This window comes from Hylobates moloch, unplaced genomic scaffold, assembly GCF_009828535.3.
Source record: "Hylobates moloch isolate HMO894 unplaced genomic scaffold, HMol_V3 SCAFFOLD_8, whole genome shotgun sequence".
Taxonomy (NCBI): Eukaryota; Metazoa; Chordata; class Mammalia; order Primates; family Hylobatidae; genus Hylobates; species Hylobates moloch.
The window spans coordinates 39,326,168-39,349,238 of record NW_026652283.1 but is presented as its reverse complement, the minus strand read 5'-3'; the positions used below and the strand labels follow the sequence as shown (position 1 = coordinate 39,349,238).

Here is a 23,071-nt window from a genome sequence, read left to right as displayed (position 1 = left end):
GAAAAAAGCAAGAAAAGGAGATCATGTTGGGCAGGGGTGCTCTGCTATAGCGAATTCTCAAGGAAGGCCTGGAAGAAATGAAAGGAACCAGGAAAATATCAAGGGAAGAACATCTTTGGCAGTGAAAACATCAGCTGTCAGGGCCCTGTGGTAGGAGAGTGAATGAGGCATTTCAGAAATAGCAAGTGAGGCCCCTGTGGATTCAGCACAGTGAACAAGAAACAGAATAATAGGAGATAAGGTCAGGGATACATCATAGGCCAGATCATGCCACATCTTCCAGGCCATTGTAAGGACTTTTGATTTTAGTCTGAGATGGGAAGCCACGAAAGAGTTTCTGGCAGAGACTGGCATGATCTGACTTATGACTTAGGGGCTGTATGGAGGATAGATTCTAGGAGCAGAGTGGAAGCAGTGTTTTCAGATAGGAGGCCACTGCAGCAGTGCGAGTGGCCACCAGTGACTAGGAGCAAGATGGTGGAAGCAGAGGTGGTGAAAAGTGGTTGATTTGGGAAAGAATTTGAAGGTGGAGCCAAAAGAATGTGACGAAGGATAGGACACATGCTGTGAGAGTGATCAAAAGGAATGAAAGGTGGTTTGAGTCCCTAGTAAAAAGGAGAATGAGGAGGGGATGAGCAGATTGGGGAAGGAAGAAATTGCGATTTAGTTTGAATATATTGAGTTTGAGACATCTATTAGATATCTTCATGAAGATAATGAGGAAGTAGAAGACTACATGGTCCTGGAGTTTAGTGGAGAAGACAGGGCTGGAAATACACATCTGGGAGCCATCAGCACATAGGTGGTATCTAAAGCCATGAGATTGGGTGACAGCATGCAGGAAATGAGGGTAGAGTGAGAAGAGGTCTCCCACCACCCTGCCAGGATCCAGCCATATGTAAGTTCTAGGAGCTCTGTGATACTGGGAGGAAATCCCAGCCAGGAACAGAGGCACAGTGCCTCCTCCCACACTCCCAAAATCCACGATGCAAAAGCTTAGGCTTTCTCCCAGCCACTGCTCCTACTTTCTTACCTTGGGGGTAGTATGGCATTCAAGATTTCTTCTGCCTGCTTTGTAGGATCTGGGACACAGGGATTTGACGGGAGCTTGGTCTTGGGTAGCTGTGGGGCTGAACCTGAAGGTCCAGGCTGCTGGGGGCTGACTTTCAGTAGCCGAGCCTGAGATGAAGGCACAGATGAGGGCAGGAAATGGTTCGGGAGCTCAGCTCCACACATCCCCAACCTGTAGATTGCTCCAGGTCTTCTGCACAGCCCTCCCCTCTTCCTAGCCTACTTTGGGTCGGTCTTCTCAGAAGAAATTATGTCACAGAGCTGAAGGAGGCCATGAAATCTGACCCCAACTCAATGCTTGAACAGGTGTTTCTGGCACACGTGATCAGGCATGTGCTTTCACACCTCTGGTGATGGGGAAATCACTACCTCATCTATTCTTGGACCCACGTACCATGAAGAAGAGTGAGCCCCATCCATCTCCCTGTGACCTCCTTCCCCATCCTAAATCTGCCCTCTGGGGTCACACCCAACATCTGGGCTTCCTATACAATCCTCTCACCCTCCTTCTCCGACTTCCCAATTCCCTTTACTCCCAGTCGCTGCAATTCCTGTCCCTTGAGATTCCTGACCCTCAGTGCGGGAATGTGTCTTTCCCTATCGGAGTTTCGAGGCTCCTTTGTCCCCCGAGCCCCCGTCCTTACCTTGGGGCTCCGTTTCTCCGTGTTCCGGCTCACCAGCACCGGGGTGTCGTACTTGAGCAAAGAGTCTGCGGGGGGAATCATGGCGGCGGCGAGAGTAGCAGCCCAGCTGCGGCCCTGTCCAGTGTGGGCCTTGTTTGCCGTCACCATGGAAACCGCCCCTCACTGCCGCCCCCGCGCTTCTTGGCCTGGGCGGAGCTTCGAAGTGGGGCGGGGCCAACAGGCGGCGAGTTTCATTCTGTGCCTCCTGGGCAGAAACCTCTTGTACCTGGCTTCTTAGGCCTTCTGCTCGTCGGTTCGCCCCTGCACTCTTGGAAGCGAGGAAAACAACGATTCGAGTCCCTATGCTCCGTCTAGCTCGCGATTTGAATGAAGTGGGCAGATCACCTTTGCCGTGCTCCAATTTTGTCACCTGAAAAACAGGAGTCATCTCCTGACTCCTCATGAAGGGTTAAGGGACAATTCCCAAATGAAGTCATCTGGAGTTCCTACGTTTTTTTTGAAGGTTTTGTTGTTGTTGTAGTTGTTCCCAAAATGTGTTTATTGAGATTGTTTCCCACTCATCTTGATTCAGAGTGCTTTTAGTGCTGTTTCCTCCTGAAGGAACATCCTTCTATAAGCCTTACTTTTCCTCCTGTAGGCTGGCAGAGAACAGTGGAGCAGCCAACACACAAAACTGCCGTTTGTGCATGGCTAAAGACTGTGGTGATTTTATAGCATCCTGGGCATTTCACATCCATGAAGTAGGAATTGGGGCTCTGCACCAGGCATTTCTTCTTGTGTTGCCTCTTCTCCTCTTCTAGGGAGGGATGAAGGAGATCCTTTGCGAGAGGCATGTTCTCGTGGGTAAGTCGTCACTGCCAGAAAGGGCTTGTTTTGTTTTTTTAAATTGAGACGGAGTCTCGCTCTGTTGCCCAGGCTGAAGTGCAGTGGCGTGATCCCGGCTCACTGCAACATCCGCCTCCCGGGTTTTCCTGCTTCAGCCTTCCTAGTAGCTGGGACTACAGGCGCGTGCCCCCATGCCCGGCTAAGTTTTCTATTTTTAGTAGAGACGGGGTTTCACCAGGTTGGCCAGGCTAGTCTTGAACTCCTGACCTTGTGGTCCGCCTGCCTCGGTCTCCCAAAATGCTGGGATTACAGGCGTGAGCCACCGCGCCCAGCCTGAAGTATTTTTGTAATTAAATGGAGAAATGACAATGTAGGAACCGATGGGAAACTTCCCCTTTGCCCCCTGAAGATTTGCTCAAAAATCAGTTCACAAAAGGCAGACTAATTGGAGAAAAGGCATACAAATGTATTTAAAATGTATACACGGGGAGAATCACAGTGTGATTACCCACCCCGAAAAGGGTTCAGAAGCTTATCTACCTTCCTGGTAAAACAGGTTTATGAGGGTGGGAGAAGAAGGAATTCTGTTCAGGGATTACTAGGCAGAATGAATGAATAAGGGAACAGATAAATTTGTAAACAGTTTTTTGTTGTTTTTTTGTTTTGGTTTGGTTTTTTTGAAGACAGGGTCTCACTCTGTAGCCCTGGCTGGAGTGCAGTGGTGCCATCACGGCTCACTGCAGCCTCCAACTCCTGGGCTCAAGCGATCCTCCTGTCTCTGCTGGGAACACAGGCATGAGCCACCAGCCTGTGCCAAATTTAATTTTTTTTAAGAGACAGAGTCTTGCTATGTTGGGCAGGTTGGTCTCGAACTCCTGGCTTCAAGCGATTTTCCTGCCTTGGCCTCCCAAAGCGCTGGAATTACAGGCTGCAGCCACCGTGCTCGGTTGTAAATAGCTACTTCTGCAGTATAGGGTCTCTGGTCAGGTGTGATTACATTTTTGGGAGGAGAAGAAAGAAACAATTATTCCTTTTGGTAGTCTGGATCTTAGGCAGATAAAGGCCTGTGCTTTGGGAGAGATGGTGGGCACTGGAAAGGAACATTGAGGCTTCTTCAGTTCAGCATGTCAGTGCACCATATTTTGGAGTTTCGGTTTCTGAGCCCCAACAGCATTGCAGAAAGTTCAGGAAATAGAAGAGGAAAAGCTAATGATTTGCCCATGGGTTATCATCTCTGATTGCATTTCCATTTCTTCCTCCCTTCTGTTTCCAAATGTAAATATAATTATAGTTTGCGCACACTTTTGTATCCTGCTTTATCGTTAGCAAGTCAGGGTTTTTAAAGTTTGTAAATGGTTTACTAATGGCCACATAACACCCATTAATTTGACTAACTTCCCTACTGCTGGGTATTTACATTGTTTCCACGTTTTGTAATTACTAATAATGTGGCAACGAACAGCCTTGAGAGGTTTGCTTTTTCCCAGTTTTTTTGTTGTTGTTTGTTTGTTTGTTTTTGAGACATCTCACCGCTCTGTCGCCCAGGCTGGAGTGCAGTGGTGTGATCCCTGCTCACTGCAACCTGCACCTCCCGGTTCACGTGATTCACTTGCCTCAGCCTCCCGAGTAGTTGGCATTACAGGTGTGCGCCACCAAGCCCAGCTAATTTTTGTATTTTTAGTAGAGACAGGGTTGTGCCATGTTGGCCAGGCTGTTCTCTAACTCCTGACCTTAGATGATCCGCCAGCCTCGGCCTCCCAAAGTTCTGGGATTACAGGCGCCAGCCACCACGCCCAGCCAGCATTTTGTTTTTGAAACTTGAAACTCCCGCCATCCAAGCCGGTCACTGTGGCCACGCCCACTAGGGAGTAGTCACGTGTTTAATCTCTGCCGCGAGGATTTCTGGGAGCCTGGGCACCCCGGAAGCGGAAGTCCAGGAGTCAAACTCGTCATTTCCTTCAGCTAGAGGAGCTCAAACAATCTGTTTTCTTTCGCTCAAACAAAATCACAGAATGAAGGCGGTGAAGAGCGAACGGGAGCGAGGGAGCCGGCGAAGACACCGGGACGGGGACGTGGTGCTGCCGGCGGGGGTGGTGGTGAAGCAGGAGCGTCTCAGCCCAGAAGTCGCACCTCCCGCCCACCGCCGTCCGGACCACTCCGGCGGTAGCCCGTCTCCGCCGGACAGCGAGCCGGCCCGCCAGGGCCACCGCGGGAACCGAGCTCGAGGAGTTAGCCGGTAAGTGGGGGAGCAGCCCAGGATGGACGTTGGGTTGGGCTCATTCAGAAAGACGGGCAGAGCTAGCGTCCGAAACAGGTTTTGAATGCTGGGCGCAGCAGCCTGGACTTAATCCTGAGGGGCTGTTGAGAGTGATCCAGTCGTGCTTGTGTTATGCTTGCTCTGTCACTTGCATTATAGCTCGGTGTTCAGTGCCTAATGACTAACCGGCAGGATCCCAGTCCTTCATTCTTGTGTCCCTAGCACTTCAGAGAGTGTGGCCCAACAGATAGCACGGATAATCTGTTAAATTGGATTGAGATTTTCCCCATCCCGCCCACAAATGGAGTGTGGGCGTTGTCTTTCCAGTTACCTGCCAGAAAGGTTTTCACATCGAGGTCTAGGCGAGCTACCTAACATAAACTGGAAAAAAAAAAAAAAAAAAAAAAAAAAGGTTGCTTCTTGCTAGACTCATTTATTTATGCATTCATTCACCATAGTTTTACTGAGTGCCTATTAAGTGTTAAAGACTGCCCTAGGTATTGGGGCTGCAAGGGTGATTCAGTCAGATGATCTTCGCCGGTGCCATATTGGCCATGCTCTAACCCTGAGACATGATAAAAAAAATAAAATAGTTTCAGTTAGAAACCAGTATTATTGATAGATTAAAACAGTAATGTGATAGTGAGAGATTGGAGAGAAGAGGGAGGAGGCCTCTCTAAAGAGGTGCCATTTGAGCCCAGACCTGACTGATAAGAATGATCCAACCTTTTAAAGATCCAGGCAGAGGAAACAACATCTGCAAAGAACTTGAAGTAGAATGAATTATGCTTGAAATGGGAAAAAGCCAGTGTCGGTGGATTATAGTGGTCAAGAAGGTGGGTGGTAGGAATGAGATGGCACAGGGAGGAAGTAGAACCACAGGATGGATTGTTACTGATGGTAGGGGTGTTGGTAGTGAGGGATAAAGAGTCAAGGGTGACTTCCGGATGGTGGTGCCAATTAGCGAGATGGCAAGGAGTAGGAGAGGAAAGGTTTTTGAAGGGTTGGGAATTAAGAGTTACGTTACCGGCCGGGCGCGGTGGCTCACGCCTGTAAAATCTCAGCACTTTGGGAGGCCGAGGAGGGCGGATCACAAGGTCAGGAGATCAAGACCATCCTGGCTAACACGGTGAAACCCCGTCTCTACTAAAAATAGAAAAAATTAGCCGGGCGTGCTGGTGGGCATCTGTAGTCTCAGCTACACAGGAGGCTGAGGCAGGAGAATGGCGTGAGCCCGAGAGTCGGAGCTTGCAGTGAGCCGAGATCACACCACTGTACTCCAGCCTGGGCGACAGAGCGAGACTCCGTCTCAAAAAAAAAAAAAAAAAAGAGTTAATGTTACCTAAGTGAGAAGGTTCAGTAGACAGTTGTCTATGTGAGTATGGAATGCAAGGGCGATGTTAGGGCTAGGAAAGTGAACCTCGTGACTCCTTTAATGTGACCGGCAGAGACCTTCACAAATGCGGTGTTTGTGTTAGTAGGTAAGCCTGATACTGGAAGCTAATTTTTATGGGGGAAGGGAAATTGTGATAAAATCCTGTGTACCATGCTCTGTATAGGTCCCCACCCAAAAAGAAAAACAAGTCCTCAGGGAGAAGAAGCAAGTCTCCTCGGAGTAAGAGAAACCGAAGTCCTCACCACTCAACAGTCAAAGTGAAGCAGGTAAGTGGATTGGGGTGTTTTGATGTTGGGTCCAAATTGGGAGCCTTTTCCTATCACGGCTAAAGAGGACTGTGTGTGTGTGTGTTGTGTGTGTGTGCACGTGTGCACGCACACTCGCCTACATCTCTACCTGTACCTTCAGTGGGCTTTTCTGAAAACTGGGTGTATTTCTTTTTTCTGCTTGTTTGCTTAAATTGAACTTTTTATTTTGAGATCATTATTGGTTTACATGCAGTTGTCAGAAATAATTCAGGGAGATATACTCTCCCTGGTTTCTCGCAGTGGTAACATCTATTTATAACAGAACTGGTACAATATCATCAGAATATTGACATCGATACAGTCAAGATAACATTTCCTTCACCACAAGGAATACCTCGTGTTGTCCTTTTGTAGCCAAACCCACTTATCTCCCACTTTTATCCTTCCTTAACTTCTGTCAGCTTCTAATCTGTTCTTCATTTCTGTAATTTTGTCGTTTCGAGAATGTTATGTAAATAGAATCGTACAGTATGTAACCTTTAGGATTGTCTTTTCTTACTCAGCAGAATCCTTTGGAGATTGATTCAGGTTGCATCTCTCAGTAGTTGGTTCCATTTCATTGCTGAGTGGTATCCAAATGGCATGGATTTAGCCACTTACTCGTTAAAGAACATCCGGGTTGTTTCCATTTTTTTGGCTATTACACATAAAGCAGCTATATAGACATTTGTGTACAGGTTTTTATGTGAACATAAGAGTTCATTTCTCTGGGATAAATGCTCAGGAGTACAATTGCTGGATTGTACAGTAGTTGCAGGTTTAATTCTTTTAAGAAATTGCCAGACTGTTTTCCAGAGTGGCCGTATTGGTTTACTAGGGCCACCATAATGAAATACCATAGAGTAGGTGGCTTAAATAACAGAAATTCATTTTCTTGTAGTTCTGGGGCTAAAAGTCAAAAATTAGGGTGTTAGCAGGTTTGGAATCTCCTGAAAAAAATCCTCTGTCCTTGGATTGCAGATGGCTACCTCTTTGCTATATCCTCAAATGATCTTTCTTCTATCCTGGTATCTTTTCTCAGCCATATTGGATTAGGGCCCTACCCTCATTTTAACTTAATCAGCTCTTTAAAGATCTCATCTCCAAAAAGTTATTAATACATTCTGAGGTACTTGGGTTTGGTACTTCAACATGCTAATTTTGGAGGGTACAATTTAGTCCGTAATAGTGGCTGTACCATTTTATATTCCCACCAGCAATGTATGAATGATCCGGTTTCCCTGTATCTTTATCAGCATTTCAAGTTATCACTTTATTTTAGCCATTCTGATAGGTGCGTAGTGGTATTTCATTGTGATTTTAATTTGCGTTTTCCTTTTTTTTTTTTTTTTTTTTTTTTTTGAGACAGAGTCTGGCGCTGTCGCCCAGGCTGGAGTGCAGTGGCACGATCTCGGCTCACTGCAACCTCCACCTTCTGAGTTCAAATGATTCTCCTGCCTCAGCTTCCCGTAATTTGCATTTTCCTAATGGCTTATGTTATTGGACATCTTTTCTTTGTGTGTGTGTGTGTATGAGTGTGTGAGTGTGTGTCACCCGGACTGGAGTGCAACGGCGTGATCTTGGCTCACTGCAATCTCCCCTTCCCAGGTTCAAGTGATTCTCCTGCCTCAGCCTCCCGAGTAGCTGGGATTACAGATGCCCACCACCACACCCAGCTAATTTTTTGTATTTTTAGTACAGATGGGGTTTCACTATGTTGGCCAGGCTGGTCTCGAACTTCTGACCTCGTGATCTGCCTGCCTCAGCCTCCTGAAGTGCTGGGATTACAAGCGTGAGCCAACTGCACCCAGCCTTGGACGTCTTTTCATGTGCTTATTTGCAATCTGTATGTATCTTCTCAGGTGCAATGTCTCATGTCTTTTGCCTGTTTTCTTTTTTCTTTTTTTTCTTTCTTATTTTTTGAGATGGAGTTTCACTCTTGTTGCCCTGGCTGGAGTGTAATGGCGCGATCTCAGCTCATTGCAACCTCAGTCTCCCAGGTTCAAGGGATTCTTCTGCCTCAGCCTCCCAAGTAGCTGAGATTACAGGCTCGTGCCACCATGCCCAGCTAATTTTTGTATTTTTAGTAGAGATGGAGTTTCATCATGTTGACCAGGCTGGTCTTGAACTCCTGACCTCAGGTGATCCACCCGCCTCAGCCTCCCAAAGTGCTGGGATTACAGCAAAGTGAGCCACTGTGCCCGGCTGTCTTTTGCCTGTTTTCTAATACTGTTATTTGCTTTTTTACTGTTTAGTTTTTAAGAATTCTTTTTATATATACTAGTCCTTTTGGGATATATGGTTTACAAATATTTTTTCCCAGTCTGTAGCTGTCTTCATTTTCTTAACAGGGTTTATCTCAGAGCAAAAGTTTTTAATTTCAATGAAGTCCAGCCTATCTGTTTTTCCTTTTATGGACTGTGCTTTTGATGTCATGGCTAAGAGCTTTTTGCCTAGCCCTAGATCTCCGAAATTTTCTCCTAAATTTTTTTTCTTAAAAGTCCATGATCTGCTTTCAGTTTCTTTTCAGGGTTTTTTTTTTTTTTTTTTTTGCTTGTGAATGTCCACTTGTATCAACACCATTTGTTGAAAAGACCATCTTTCCTCCACTGAATTACTTTTGCTCTTTTGTCAAAAATCAGTTGGGCATATTTGTGTGGGTCTATTTCTGGGATCTCGGTTCTGTTCCATTTGTCAGTGTCTGTCATTTTGCCAATACCACACAGTCTTGATTACTATAGCTATATAATAAGTCTTGAAATTGTATGGACTGATTTCTCCCATTGTATTCTTCTTTATAAAAATTGCTTTAGCGATTCAACTTCTTTTGTCATCCATGTAAGTTTTAGAACAATCTTGTCTGTATTTTTAAAAAGTCTGGGTCGGTGACAGTGACTCATGCCTGTAATCCCAACACTTTGGGAGGCTGAGGTGGGCAGATCACTTGAGCTCAGGAGCTCCAGACCAGCCTGGCCAACATGGTGAAACCTTGTCTCTACTAAAAATACAAAAATGAGTTGGGTGTAGTGGCATTGCCTGTGGTCCCAGCTACTGAGGAGGCTGAGGTTGGAGATTACTTGAGCCTAGGAGGTTGAGGCTGCAGTGAACAGTGATCACACCACTGCACTCCAGCCTGGGCGACAGAGTGAGATCCAAAAGAAAAGTCTTGGTAGGATTTTGATAGGATTTGTGTTAAACTGGTGTTTGGGGGCAATAATTGACTTTTTACTATGTTAAATCTTCTAATCCATGAACATTGTGTATCTCCCCTTTTATTTAGGTCATCTTTGATATCTTTTATCAGTGGTTGTAGTTTTCAGCATATAAATCCTATATATATTTCTTTGTGGAATGATTATAAAGGGTATTTTAAATGGGTGTCCACATGTTCATTGTTACTATATAGAAATATAATTCATTTTTGTGTGTTTATCTGAATCCTATATCCTTGCTGAACTAATGTATTCTAGCTTTTTTTTTTTTTTGATTACTTGGGATTTTCTACATAGACAATCGTATCTACAAATAGGGACAGTTTTACGTCTTCCTTTACAATCTGTATGCATTTTATTTCCTTTTGTTGTTGGCATTAGTCCGTTTGCATGCTGTTGATAAAGACATACCCAAGACCCGGCAATTTACAAAAGAAAGAGGTTTAATGGACTTACAGTTGCATGTGGCTGGAGAGGCCTCACAATCATGGTGGGAAGCAAGGAGGAGCAAATCACACAGGGATGGCATCAGGCAAAGAGAGATAAAAGAGTAATGAGAGCAGACACTCTAGACACTCTTGCCTTATTTTCAATTTTGAGGGATGAGAATTCAGTCGTGTTTTTTTTTTTTTTTTTTTTGAGACGGAGTCTCGGTTCTGTTGCCCAGGCTGGAGTGGTGCAATCTCTGCTCACTGCAGCCTCTGCCTCTTGGGTTCAAGGGATTCTCCTGCCTCAGCCTCCCAAGTAACTGGGATTAGAGTATGGGCTGATCACAGTGGCTCATGCCTGTAATCCCAGCACTTTGGGACGCTGAGGTGGGTGGATCACCTGAGCTCAGGAGACCAGCCTGGCCAACATGGTGAAACCTTGTCTCTACTAAAAATACAAAAATTAGCTGGGTGTGATGGTGGGTGCCTGTAATCCCAGCTACTTGGGAGGCTGAGGCAGGAGAATCACTTGAACCTGGGAGGCGAGGATTACAGTGAGCCAAGATTGCACCACTGCACTCCAGCCTGGGTGACAGAGCAAGACTCTGTTTTTTAAAAAAGCAAATTTTAAAAGACAAATAAAAAACAGTATAACAACTATTTATATAGCATTTACATTGTATTAGGTATTATAAATAACCTAGTGATGATTTAAAATACACAGGAGGATATTCACAGATTTTTATATAAGGAACTTGAGCATCCTGAGATATCTTTTTTTTTTTTTTTTTTTGATATGGAGTCTTGCTGTGTTGCCCAGGCTGGAGTGCAGTGGTGCGATCTCGGCTCACTGCAAGCTCCACCTCCCGGGGTTCATGCCATTCTCAGCCTCCTGAGTAGCTGGGACTACAGGCGCCTGCCACCATGCCCAGCTAATTTTTTTGGTTTTTTTTTTTAGTAGAGACAGGGTTTCACTATGTTAGCCAGGATGGTCTCCATCTCCTGACCTCATAATCCACCCGCCTCGGCCTCCCAAAGTGCTAGGATTACAGGCATGAGTCACTGCACCTAGCCCTGAGATAATCTTTTTTTATCCACTGGGGATCCTGGAACCAATCTCCTGAGGATACCAAATGATTATTCTTTTCTCAACCTCTGAACCACCATTTTGTGTTTTGTTGTTTGTTTGTTTGTTTGGTGAAGTGTTGCTCTGTTGCCCAGGCTGGAGTGCAGTAGTGTGATCTTGGCTCACTGCAATCTCTGCCTCCTGGGTTCAAGTGATTCTCGTGCCTCAACCTCCCCAGTAGCTAGGATTACAGGCACGTGCCACCATGCTTGGCTAATTTTTGTATTTTTAGTAGAGACAGGGTTTCACTGTGTTGGCCAGGCTGGTCTCAAACTCCGACCTCAAGTGATCCACCCGCCTCAGCCTCCCAAAGTGCTGGGATTACAGATATGAACCACCGTGCCCAACTGAACCACCAATTTTGAAACAAATGTAGTGATTACATGCTCATTGTAATAATACAGAGGTATGTAAAATATAAAATGAGAGTATGGTTTACTTCTCTCATCCCCAAAATTGCACCACCTCCTCAACCAAAAAACCTCTACCTCACTTGCCAGAGGTAATCGCTACGATATAGACTCTGTCCATCATCACATGGCCTTCTCCCATGAATCTCTCTGTCTCTTCTCTTCCAAGGTCACCAGTCACATGGGATTACTCCAGTATGACCTTAATTTATTACATCTGCAGTGACCCTCTTTCTAAATAAGGGGGAGATAAACATTTGAGAGTCATCTGCATATAGGTATGTGTAATGTATTAGGATTAGATGAAATTACTAAGGAAATGACTGTAGATAGAAGAACAACCAACAAAGGACTGAATCCAGGGGTGATCCAGTGTGAAGAAATTGCAGTGACATCAGCAAAGAAGACTGGAAAGAAAGAGAAGCAAGAGAATCTGGTAACTTGAAGCCATTAGAAGGAAGTGTGTTGAGGATAGAGTGATTAACTCTGTTAGATGCTGCTGATAGTTAAGTGAAATGAAAACTGAGAATTGGCCACTGGATTTAGCAACGTTGAGGTCATTGGTGATCTTGACCAGCAATTTTAGTGGAGTAATAATGGTGAGACCTGATTGGAGGGGTTCAAGGGAAGACAGAGGAGAGGAATTGGGAACTGAATTTTTAAAAACAGTACTTTTTCTTTCTTTCTTTCTCTCTCTCTTTTTTTTTTGAGACAGTCTCACTCCGTCACCCAGGCTGGAATGCAGTGGTGCAATCTTGGCTCACTGCAACCTCCACCTCTGGGGTTCAAGTGATTCTGTTGCCTCAGCCTCCCGAGTAGCTGGGACTATAGGCACTTGCCACCACATCCAGCTAATTTTTGTATTTTTAGTAGAGATGGGATTTCACCATGTTGGCCAGGCTCGTCTTGAACCCCTGACCTCAAGTGATCCACCCACCTCGGCCTCCCAAAGTGCTAGAATTACAGACATAAGCCACCACACCCGGCCGTTATGGCTCATTATAATGACTCTTAATAAGGGATAAAGGACATGATGAGATTAGTCCTGGTGAACTCAAGGCCAATAGCGGTGGCAAGCTTGTAAATGTTTTGGAGTAGGAAGGGTGGTTGTCTGAGGCTCTCTCTTGATGCATGTCTGTGCTAGGCTAGGAAGTCTAGAAAAACTGAGTCCCACTCTGAGCAAGCAGGCCCTCACTTGAGCCCTGTGTATGGCAGGGAGCAGGGGAGGAGGTCTTAGTCCCAGTGCTTCCACTTTTAGGGTATTGCGAATAATGCTGCAATGAACATGGGTGCTCAAGTATCTATTTGAGACCCTGCTTTCATTTGTTTGGGATATCCAGAAATGGGATTACTGGATCATATGGTGATTCTATTTTTTAATTTTTGGTGGAACCACTGTACTGTTTTCCGCACTAACTATACCATTTTACATTCCCACCAGCAGTGTACAAGGGTTCTGATTTTTCCACATCTTTGCCAATACTTGTTATTTTCAGTTTTTTTGATAGTAGCCATCCTAATGGGTGTGAAGTCACCTAAATTTTTATTTTTTAATTTTATTTTTATTATTATTTTTAGAGAGGGCGGGGGGGGTCTCACCATGTTACCCAGGCTGGTCTTGAACTCCTGGACTCAAATGATCCATCCGCCTCGGCCTTCCAAAGTGTTAGGATTACAGGTGGGAGCCACCGCGTCCTGCCTGCATAATCATTTTTATTATTATTATGTATTTTTTAAATTAGGGGCCATGCTAATTTTTGTATCATTCTAATTTTCTGCCTAATCATTTTGAAAGTCCCTTACTGCTCTCTGTTTTAAAAATTTTAACCTTAATTATCTGTAAACAGTTTTGTACCTTACCTAGTCCATAACAAGAAGTTTTTTTTTTTTTTTTTTTTTTTTTTTTGGCGGGGGCAGGGGAGTACCAAATTTCTTTATTTGAAGGAATGGTACAAATCAACTTAAGTGGATGTTTTGGTACAACTTACAGAAAAGGTAAAGGAGACCCCCAACATGCATGCGCTGCCTTGGCGACCAGGGAAGTCACCCCATGGCTTAGCTTTCATTATCACTGTCTCCCGGGGTGTGCTTGTAAGAGAGATATTCTGCCAAGCCAGATTCGGGTGCCCTCATCTTGCACAAGTTGGTCACGTGGTCACCCAATTCTTTGATGGATTTCACCTGCTCATTCAGGTAATGTGTTTCAATGAAGTCACACAAATGGGGGTCATTTTGTTGGTGGCCAGTTTGTGCAGTTCCAGTAGTGAGTGATTCCCAGGTTTTTCCAAATGTAATGCACGCTCCATCGCATTCAGCCCGCTCTCCCAGTCATCATGGTCTGTTTTCTTGACATCCCAAAGGAAGATTCAGCCACCTCATTGGTTCTGCAGCTTCATCAGTTTCTTGGCATGTTGCCTTTCCTCATGAGATTGGTGAAGAAAGTATTTGGCAAAGTTCTTCAAAGCCACATCATCGCGGTCAAAGTAGTAAGACATGGACAGGTAGATGTAGGAGGCGCAGAGCTCCATGTTGATCTGGCGGTTGATGGCGGTTGATGGTGGTAGTTCTGGCACACCTGCGAGGGGGACGCACGGTTGTCATGGTGATGGTGGCGGTGGCTGCACGGCGCTGGAGTGGTGGCAGGGGCCTTGTGACAGTCAGAGGGCCCATTGAAGAGGTAACAGAGGGCTAGCTAGCTATGGGCGGCCAGCCGGGGTGGGGTACGAGTGCCCAGTTCTGTCCAAGCACTGTTGAACCAGGAAACTCCGGGGACTTTCCGCAAAGAACGTCTCATTTTTTTCTTTTTGAAACAAAAAAACACAACAACAACATTTTTGTACATGAATGAAGTCCTTGGGGATCTATATCTATAAGACTTGTTTCTTTCTTTTCTTTCTTTCTTTCTTTTTTTTTTTTTTTGAGACGGAGTCTCATTCTGTCACCCAGGCTGGAGTGCAGTGGCGTGATCTTGGCTCACTGCAACGTCCGTCCTCCAAGTTCAAGTGATTCTCCTGCCTCAGCCTCCCAAGTAGCTGGGATTACAGGTGCCTGCCACCGCGCCCGGCTAATTTTTTGTATTTTTAGTAGAGACGGGGTTTCACCATCTTGGCCAGGCTGGTCTTGAACTCCTGACCTCGTGATCCACCCTCTTCGGCCTCCCAAAGTGCTGGGATTACAGGCATGAGCCACTTCGCCCAGCCTCTTGTTTCTTTCTTTTTTTTTTTTTTTTTGAGACGGAGTCTCTCTTTGTCATTCAGGCTACAATGCAGTGGCGCCATCTCTGTTCACTGCAACCTCCACTTCCTGGGTTCAAGCGATTCTCCTGCCTCAGCCTCCCGAGTAGCTGGGATTACAGGCATGCGCTACCACACCTGGCTAATTTTTGTGTTTTTAGTAGAGACGGTTTCACCATGTTGACCAGGCTGGTCTTGAACTCCTGACTGACCTCAAGTGACTCGCCCCCCTTGCCCTCCCAAAGTGCTGGGATTACAGGCGTGAGCCACCATGCCCAGCCCATAAGACTTGTTTCTGCTGCCTCTTAGGCTCAGTGGCTTGTTTCCGTTTCCTTGTGTGTGCCTAGTGTTCTTTAGTATTTGAGCTCATGCTTAGGGCTCAAATCTTTTTTTTTTTACCCCCCTTTGGAGATTTTTTTCTCATTGGAGATTTTGCCTTGCTTATTGAGAGCCCAACAATGCATTAAAAATTTAATAAGTATCTAGTTAAATTATAGTGGGACCATCTCTCCAAGTAGCTCATCTGCCAAGTCTATATACAGAAATATCTGGTCTTATTGTGAAACTTGCCCCTTCTCTTTTTTTCCCTCCCATTTAACAATATATTAGATGTCTTTCTATGTCATTATCTCATTCTTTTTCATGGCTGTGAAGTATTCCTTTGTATGAATAGATAATAATTTAACCATTCTACCATTGCAGAACATTAGGTTGTTTCCAGTTTTTTTTTTTAATTACGAAATTACAGTAAACACATTCATATGTATGTCTTTGTGCGTTTCTGCTAGTATTTCTGTAGGATTGATTTCTATAAGTGGCATTAGTGGTTGATGAGATTTTGATTAAATACTGTCAAATTGACCTAAATAGGCTATGCTAGTTTATACCTGTACCAGCAGTGGCTGAAAATACCCATTTTCCTGTACCTTCTTTTTTGACTCTAGGTATTATTGATCTTTTTAATTTTACTAATCAGAGAAAATTCATATTTCTTTTAGAATTTGATGCTTTGGTTATTAGGGTAAGCATATCTTCATGTATTTATTGGACATGTATTTCTTTTTTTTTTCTCGAGACAGGGTCTCTGTTGCCCAGGCTGGACTGCAGTGGTATGATCATAGCTCACTTCAGCCTCTACCTCCTGGGCTCAAGTGATCATCCCACCTCAAATTCCAAAATAGCTGAGATTACAGGTGCACGCTGTCATGCCTAGCTAATTTTTGTATTTTTTGTAGTAATGGGGTTTTGCGATGTTGCCCTGAGCTTAAGCAGTTCTCCTGCCTTGGCTTCCCAAAGTGTTGGGATTACAGGCGTGACCCACTGTGCCCGGCCCTTGGACATTTATTTCTTCTGAAAATTGTTCATTTTTCTTTTCTTTTTTTGTTTTTAGACAGAATCTTGCTCTGTCATCCAGGCTGGAGTGCAGTGGTGGAATCTCGGCTCACTGCAATCTCTGCCTCCCAGGCTCAAGCGATCCTCCCACCTCAGCCTTCCGAGTAGCTGGGACTACAGGCATGCACCACTATGCCCAGCTAATTTTTGTATCTTTAGTAGAGACAGGGTTTCGCCATGTTGCCCAGGCTGGTCTCAAATTCCTGGGCTCAAGTGATCCATCGCCTTGGCCTCCCAAAGTGCTGGGATTACAAGTGTGAGCCACTGGCACCTGGCCATTTATGTTTCTCTATTGAGTTGTTTCTTATTGATATATTAATATGCAGTAGTCTCCCCTTATCTGTAGTTTCACTTTCTGCATCTGAAAATATTAAATGGAAAACTCCAGAAAAAAACAACTCATAAAATTTAAATTGGTCACTATCCTGAGTCACTTGGTGTAAACTTCTGCTGTCCTACCAGGAACATGAATCCTTCCTTTGTCTGGTGTATCTGTGCTGTATGTGCTACCTGCCTGTCCATCACTTAGTAGCCATCCTGATTTTCAGAAAACTGTTGCAGTTTGCAGTGCTTGGATTCAAGTAACCTTTATTTTATTTAGTAGTGGCCCCAAAGTGCAATAGTAGTGATTTTGGCAATTAGGAATGCTAAAGAAAAGCTGTAAAGTGCTTTCATTAAACAAAAAGTTGAAAGTTCTCAAATTAAAAAAAAAACTTTTCAAATCATATATTGAAGTTGCTAAGATCGATAGTAAGAATGAATCTTCTATTGTGAAATTGTGGGGAAGGAAAAAGAAATTCATACTAGTTTTGCTGTTGTACCTCATACTGTAAAAGTTATAGCCACAGTTCACAAGTGCTTAGTTAAGATGGAAAAGGCATTACATTTATGGGTGGAAGACGTGAACAGAAATGTGTTGCATTTGATGGCAGTCAGGTTCGGTGCTATCCCTGGTTTCAGCCATCCACCATACTTAAAATGTATCCCCCTGGGACTACTGTATGGTTTGTGTTGCAAACATTTTCTACCAGGCTGATTTTTTTTTTTTTTTTTTGAGAAAGAGTTTCACTCTTGTTGCTCCGGCTGCAGTGTAATGGCGCGATCTTGGTTCACTGCAACCTCTGCCTCCCAGGTTCAAGCGATTCTCCTGCCTCCACCTCCTGAGTAGCTGGGATTACAGGCATGTGCCACCACACCTGGCTAATTTTTGTATTTTTAGTAGAGACGGGGTTTCACCATGTTGGTCAGGCTGGTCTGGAACTCCTGACCTCAGGTGATCCACCTGCCTCGGCCTCCCAAAGTGCTAGGATTATAGGCTTGAGCCACCATGCCTGGCCTAGGCTGATATTCAATGCTGTCTTTTTCAAGAAATCATGGTATGTTTCTCCATTTCTTCAGATCTTTAAAAAACATCTATTTTAATGAATTTTTACAGATTTCTTCTTATATGTCTTTCATGTTTCTTAAGTTTATTCCTAGGTATTGAATTTTTTTTTTTAACTGTGGAAGTAGGATTTAAAAACTTACTATTATATTTTCATTTTTGGCATGAGAGAAAGCTAGTTTCTTTCTTTACATATCTTGTACCTGACTACTTAACTCTTAGTTCTATTTTCTGTATATTCTTCCCTGTAAGTTGCCCATAGTTAGCTTTGTTCTGAAAAGGAGGGGATTATTTTTCCTTCTCCTTTCTGGACTTAAAAAATAGTCTTTTGTTTTTAGGGCTCTGGACCTGGACTTGTGCTATTAGGGCTATAGTTGAATAGCAGCATGGGATATCACCTTTGTGGCCTTGCAAGGGAACATAACCACCAGACATAATCTTATTTCTGTGGGAAATGTTGTTCTAAATGCCAAAGTCCAAATTACAAAAGACTTTTTGAATGCACTTCGTTCAAAAAGAACAAGATTTGGGCTGCCTTTAGATTGTGCATCGCGTTTAAATTGCGGAATCTGTTTGAATTTCAGGAGCGTGAGGATCATCCCCGGAGAGGACGGGAGGATCGGCAGCACAGGGAACCATCGGAACAGGAACACAGGAGAGCTAGGAACAGTGACCGGGACAGACACCGGGGCCATTCCCACCAAAGGAGAACGTCTAATGAGAGGCCTGGGAGTGGGCAGGGTCAGGGACGGGATCGAGACACTGAGAACCTGCAGGCTCAGGAAGAAGAGCGGGAGTTTTATAATGCCAGGCGACGGGAGCATCGCCAGAGGAATGATGTTGGTGGTGGTGGCAGTGAGTCTCAGGAGTTGGTTCCTCGGCCTGGTGGCAACAACAAAGAAAAAGAGGTGCCCGCTAAAGAAAAACCAAGCTTTGAACTTTCTGGGGCACTTCTTGAGGACACCAACACTTTCCGGGGTGTAGTCATTAAATATAGTGAGCCCCCAGAAGCACGTATCCCCAAAAAACGGTGGCGTCTCTACCCATTTAAAAATGATGAGGTGCTTCCAGTCATGTACATACATCGACAGAGTGCGTACCTACTGGGTCGACACCGCCGCATTGCAGACATTCCAATCGATCACCCATCTTGTTCAAAGCAGCATGCAGTCTTTCAATATCGGTAAGTAACATGGAGGAAGAAACTAATGTGAGCAGAAACAATTGCTCCTTTAGTTAGGATTACTAAGATTTTTGTTCATGTTTATGCAGGAGAATCCCATACCCCTCATATCTTATCTAAAGAGTATTGTTAATCTAACCGCCCTTTAAATAATTGCTTACATATTTATAAGAACATTAAGCTTTTAATCTATTTTTTATTTTTTTTGTGATAAGGTCTCACTCTGTCACCCAGTCTAGAGTGCAGTGGAGCAAACACAGCTCACTCAGCGGCAACCTCCTAGGCTCAAATGATTGTCTCCCACCTCGGCCTCCTGAGTAACTAGGACCACGGGCGTGTGCCTCTGTGCCCAGCTAATTTTGAAACTGGATCTTGATAGCTTGCATGGGACATCTGTGATGATTCTCACAACAATCTTGTGAGAAGGATAGGACAGATTTTTTGTTTTTTTGAGATGGAGTCTCGTTCTGTGCCCAGGCTGGAGTGCAGTCACGTGATCTCAACTCACTGCAACCTCTGCATCCTGAGTTCAAGCGATTCCCCTGCCTCAGCCTCCCGAGCAGCTGAGAGTACAGGCGCACACCAGCACACCCAGCTAATTTTTGTATTTTTAGTAGAGACGGGGTTTCATTGTATTGGCCAGGCTGGTCTCGAACTCCTGACCTCATGATCTGCCTGACTTGGCCTTCCAAAGTGCTGAGATTACAGGTGTGAGCCACTGTGGCTGGCCCATTTTTTTTGTTTGTTTTTTAACATGGTCTCCTGACTTTGAATGGACAAGTATTTATATCCCCATTTGACAGATGAGAAGGCTGAAGCCCAGCAAAACCAAGTGACTTGCCTAACAAATGATCACTATAGTACAGTGGTCCCCAACCTTTTTGACACCAAGGACCGGTTTCATGGAAGACAGTTTTTCCATGGAACCGGGGGAATTCGGGATGATTCAAGTGCATTACATTTATTGTGCACTTTATTTTCTAATACTATCACATTGTAATATATAATGTAATAATTATACAACTCACCATAATCTAGAATCAGTGGAAGCCCTGAGCTTGTTTTCCTGCAACTCGATGGTCCCATCTGAGGGTGATGGGAGACAGTGACAGATCAGGCATTAGATTCTCGTAAGGTGCGCACAACCTAGATCCCGCCTGTGCACAGTTCACAATAGGGTTCACGCTCCTATGAGACTAATGCCACCGCTGATCTGACAGGAGGCGGAGCTCAGGCAGTAATAATACGAGTGATGGGGAGCAGCTGAAAATACAGATGAAGTTTGGCTTGCTTGCCTGCCTGCCCGCTGCTCACCTCTTGCTGTGCGGCCCAGTTCCTAACAGGCCACGGACTGGTACCAGTCCATGGCCCAGGAGCCGGGGACCCCTGCCATAGTAGAACTCTGGCTCAAATATAGCGCCCTTGACTCTGAAGTCCAAGTCCATTGTTTTTTCCCATTTGGACAGGAACTAAAATATATTGAAATATAGGTTAAAGAAACATTATATTGATTATAAACAACAGAAAAAAAAATGTATTTTCTTAACCACAGCAAGAGACATTGGATTCTGCATTTCCACCTTTTGATCTACCATGGATTCTCCCCACCCTCTAGCAACTCATTCTCACCTTTTTTTTTTTTTGAGGCGGAGTCTCGCTCTGTCGCCCAGGCTGGAGTGCAGTGGCGTGATCTCGGCTCACTGCAACCTCCGCCCCCTGGGTTCACGCCATTCTCCTGCCTCAACCTCCCAAGTAGCTGGGTCCACAGGCACCCACCATCACACCTGGCTAATTTTTTTGTATTTTTAGTAGAGATGGGGTTTCACCACATTAGCCAGGATGGTCTCAATCTCCTGTCCTTGTGATCTGCCCTCCTTGGCCTCCCAAAGTGCTGGGATTACAGGCGTGAGCCACCGTGCCCGGCCCATTCTCACCTTTTCTACTAAGTATATTTAAATTTCCAATTTTCCTTCCCAGGGCCATGCTTTCCCCTTGATTTCTTTGATTCCCTAGAATTTTAACTTGAATTGTGCTCCAGGTTATTTACATCATATAGGCTATCTTAGCAAAGAGCTTTACAGAAGCTGGATGATCTGAGGCAGAAGTTTGCTCACAGGTTTCTCCCTTTTCTCTGCTAGGCTTGTGGAATACACCCGTGCTGATGGCACAGTTGGCCGAAGAGTGAAGCCCTACATCATTGACCTTGGCTCAGGCAATGGAACCTTCTTAAACAACAAACGTATTGAGCCACAGAGATACTATGAACTAAAAGAAAAGGATGTACTCAAATTTGGATTCAGTAGCAGAGAATACGTCTTGCTCCATGAGTCGTCAGACACTTCTGAAATAGACAGGAAAGACGACGAGGATGAGGAGGAGGAGGAAGAAGTGTCTGACAGCTAGCAAACTAAGAACCCAAACTATTGAGACATGTTTTCCTTCTTGGAAAGCTTTGATTGACTCAGAGAGCACTATGGTGGTGGGTCCGGCACTATGGTGCTCTCTGTAATGCCTCTTATTGCCTTAAGTCTTTCCTCTGTTGCTGACCAGATTGTGTTACCATTTGAATACACTGACTAATGTTTGTTAAACTTTTTCTGTGGCACCTTGGCCACATGCCTGCAGCCATTTGTTTTCAGAACAGTCTCACTAATTACAATACACCGTGTTTTAGTAGAAGTGTAGTGGTTTTAGTTGGTGCTTTCAGAACTGCTGCCTAGGAAACTATAAACCCTTGGTTAAGGGGAAATCATGGCTTGTTCTCTTTGTACAGTTACTTTATTTATATAGATGTTAAGCTTTGTGGACCAGGTGTTTTTCTTTTGGGGCAAACCCCTGAGCAGAGAATTTTACTAGGCTTTGGTTATCACCAAAACAACCTCCAGTATATACCAAAGCTTTGACCTGGTTGAGCTCTTGAGCTTAGAAGTTGATTTTGCACTTATTTTTTGGGGGGTGGGAATGTACTGCAGTCAGTAAACATTATTGACTGTTAAACAGATGCTTTATGGCACCTGCTCAAGCCCGTGACTGTACAGAAGGATCCTGGTTGCTACCAGTGGGTGCTGATTCAGCATCACAAGTGACTGAAATTGGCCGTGGATCTGTTCTTTGTGAAAGAATTCCTGATTTCTCCATGGAGCATGTACACAACAATTTTGATCATATTAACTGTACTTCAGTTTTGCATTTTTATTCAAATGTTACCTCTTTTTTTCTTTGAGAAATAAACTGTCACTGATGTGACAGCGTTCTTACTTTATTCTAATAACATGTATTCTAAAGCAGGTTGTGTTGTTTACATGTTTCTACACATTTCATCCTTTAAAAAATTGTGGAGAGAGGTTGTATTTACCTTCCCAAGGTTGGAAAGCAGGGGAATTTCCCAGTGTCCTAGTTTTCCACCAGAGGAATATGTGTAAGTAGCAAAGTATTTGCTGCTTACATATAGTGTATATGTATGTATATATGTAAATTGTGTGTTAAAGAGCTGATACTGATTTTCATATGACAATGTCAGGCAAAGGCCTCCCTGCATTTGAAGAGCAGGTTTTCATTTGTATGTATTTTTGGGATAAAAAATAAAATTTGTAAATATAGCCCCATTTCAAAGAGTAATGCTTTCCTAGTGTAGAGGACCTTGTGTTCATAGGTCTATTTGCTGCTAATGGAGCCTTCTGTCAGTACTTTTGAGATAGAAGTAGGTAGCTGTTTTAGAGTGTTGTGGGGCAGGTTATATTGTTGGCCTCCAAGTCAGTGGAATAGCAGATGGTGACATGGAGGTAGGTTGTGGGGAAAGGTGGTGAAGCAGCTCAAGCAGTGTTACTAATTGTTCCTCTTGAGTTGAGACTTAGGATACTATTAAATTTGATTGTTTTCCATTGTTTTTATACCGATGTGTGCTCAGGGCTAAAGGTTGGCTAGTGGGAGGGGCAGCTGACTAATGTTCATTCAGAAGAAGTTAAAAGATCCTTTGAAAAGTGAACACTTAATAAAGTCATTAGATGAAACGTAAGTTGGGCCGGGCATGGGCACAGTGGCTCATGCCTGTAATCCCAACACTTTCGGAGGCTGAGGTGGGCAGATCATCTGAGGTCAGGAGTTCAAGACCAACCTGGCCAACATGGTGAAACCCCATCTCTACTAAAAATACAAAAATTAGCTGGGCGTGGTGGCGCATGCCTGTAATCCCAGCTACTCAGGAGGCTGAGGCAGGAGAATCG

General features: G+C 44.4%; 3 protein-coding genes and 1 pseudogene across 3 annotated transcripts in view; 1 reads left to right on the top strand and 3 right to left on the bottom strand.

Annotated features, from left to right (window-relative positions):
• Positions 1-1,874, bottom strand: part of DNALI1 (dynein axonemal light intermediate chain 1) — an 8,284-nt gene extending 6,410 nt beyond the window's left edge. The window contains exons 1-2 of the mRNA XM_032160283.2: positions 1,716-1,874; positions 1,034-1,179 (exon numbers count right to left, since the gene is read on the bottom strand). Coding sequence (XP_032016174.1) covers positions 1,034-1,179; positions 1,716-1,862 — 293 coding nt within the window. The 5' untranslated portion in view covers positions 1,863-1,874. The remainder of the gene's footprint in view (positions 1-1,033; positions 1,180-1,715) is intronic.
• SNIP1 (Smad nuclear interacting protein 1) overlaps positions 1-23,071 on the top strand; it is a 23,325-nt gene extending 254 nt beyond the window's left edge. Inside the window, exons 2-5 of the mRNA XM_032160279.2 lie at positions 4,552-4,776; positions 6,357-6,459; positions 18,250-18,848; positions 20,987-23,071. Of these exons, the coding sequence (XP_032016170.1) occupies positions 4,553-4,776; positions 6,357-6,459; positions 18,250-18,848; positions 20,987-21,251 (1,191 nt within the window). The 5' untranslated portion in view covers position 4,552 and the 3' untranslated portion in view covers positions 21,252-23,071. The remainder of the gene's footprint in view (positions 1-4,551; positions 4,777-6,356; positions 6,460-18,249; positions 18,849-20,986) is intronic.
• LOC116472961 (small ribosomal subunit protein eS27-like) lies at positions 1,905-2,554 on the bottom strand. Its single transcript, XM_032160280.2, has one exon. It carries the CDS (start codon positions 2,546-2,548, stop codon positions 2,294-2,296), a length of 255 nt encoding a protein of 84 aa, XP_032016171.1. The 5' UTR covers positions 2,549-2,554; the 3' UTR covers positions 1,905-2,293.
• Positions 13,712-14,450, bottom strand: LOC116473874 (ferritin heavy chain-like; annotated as a pseudogene).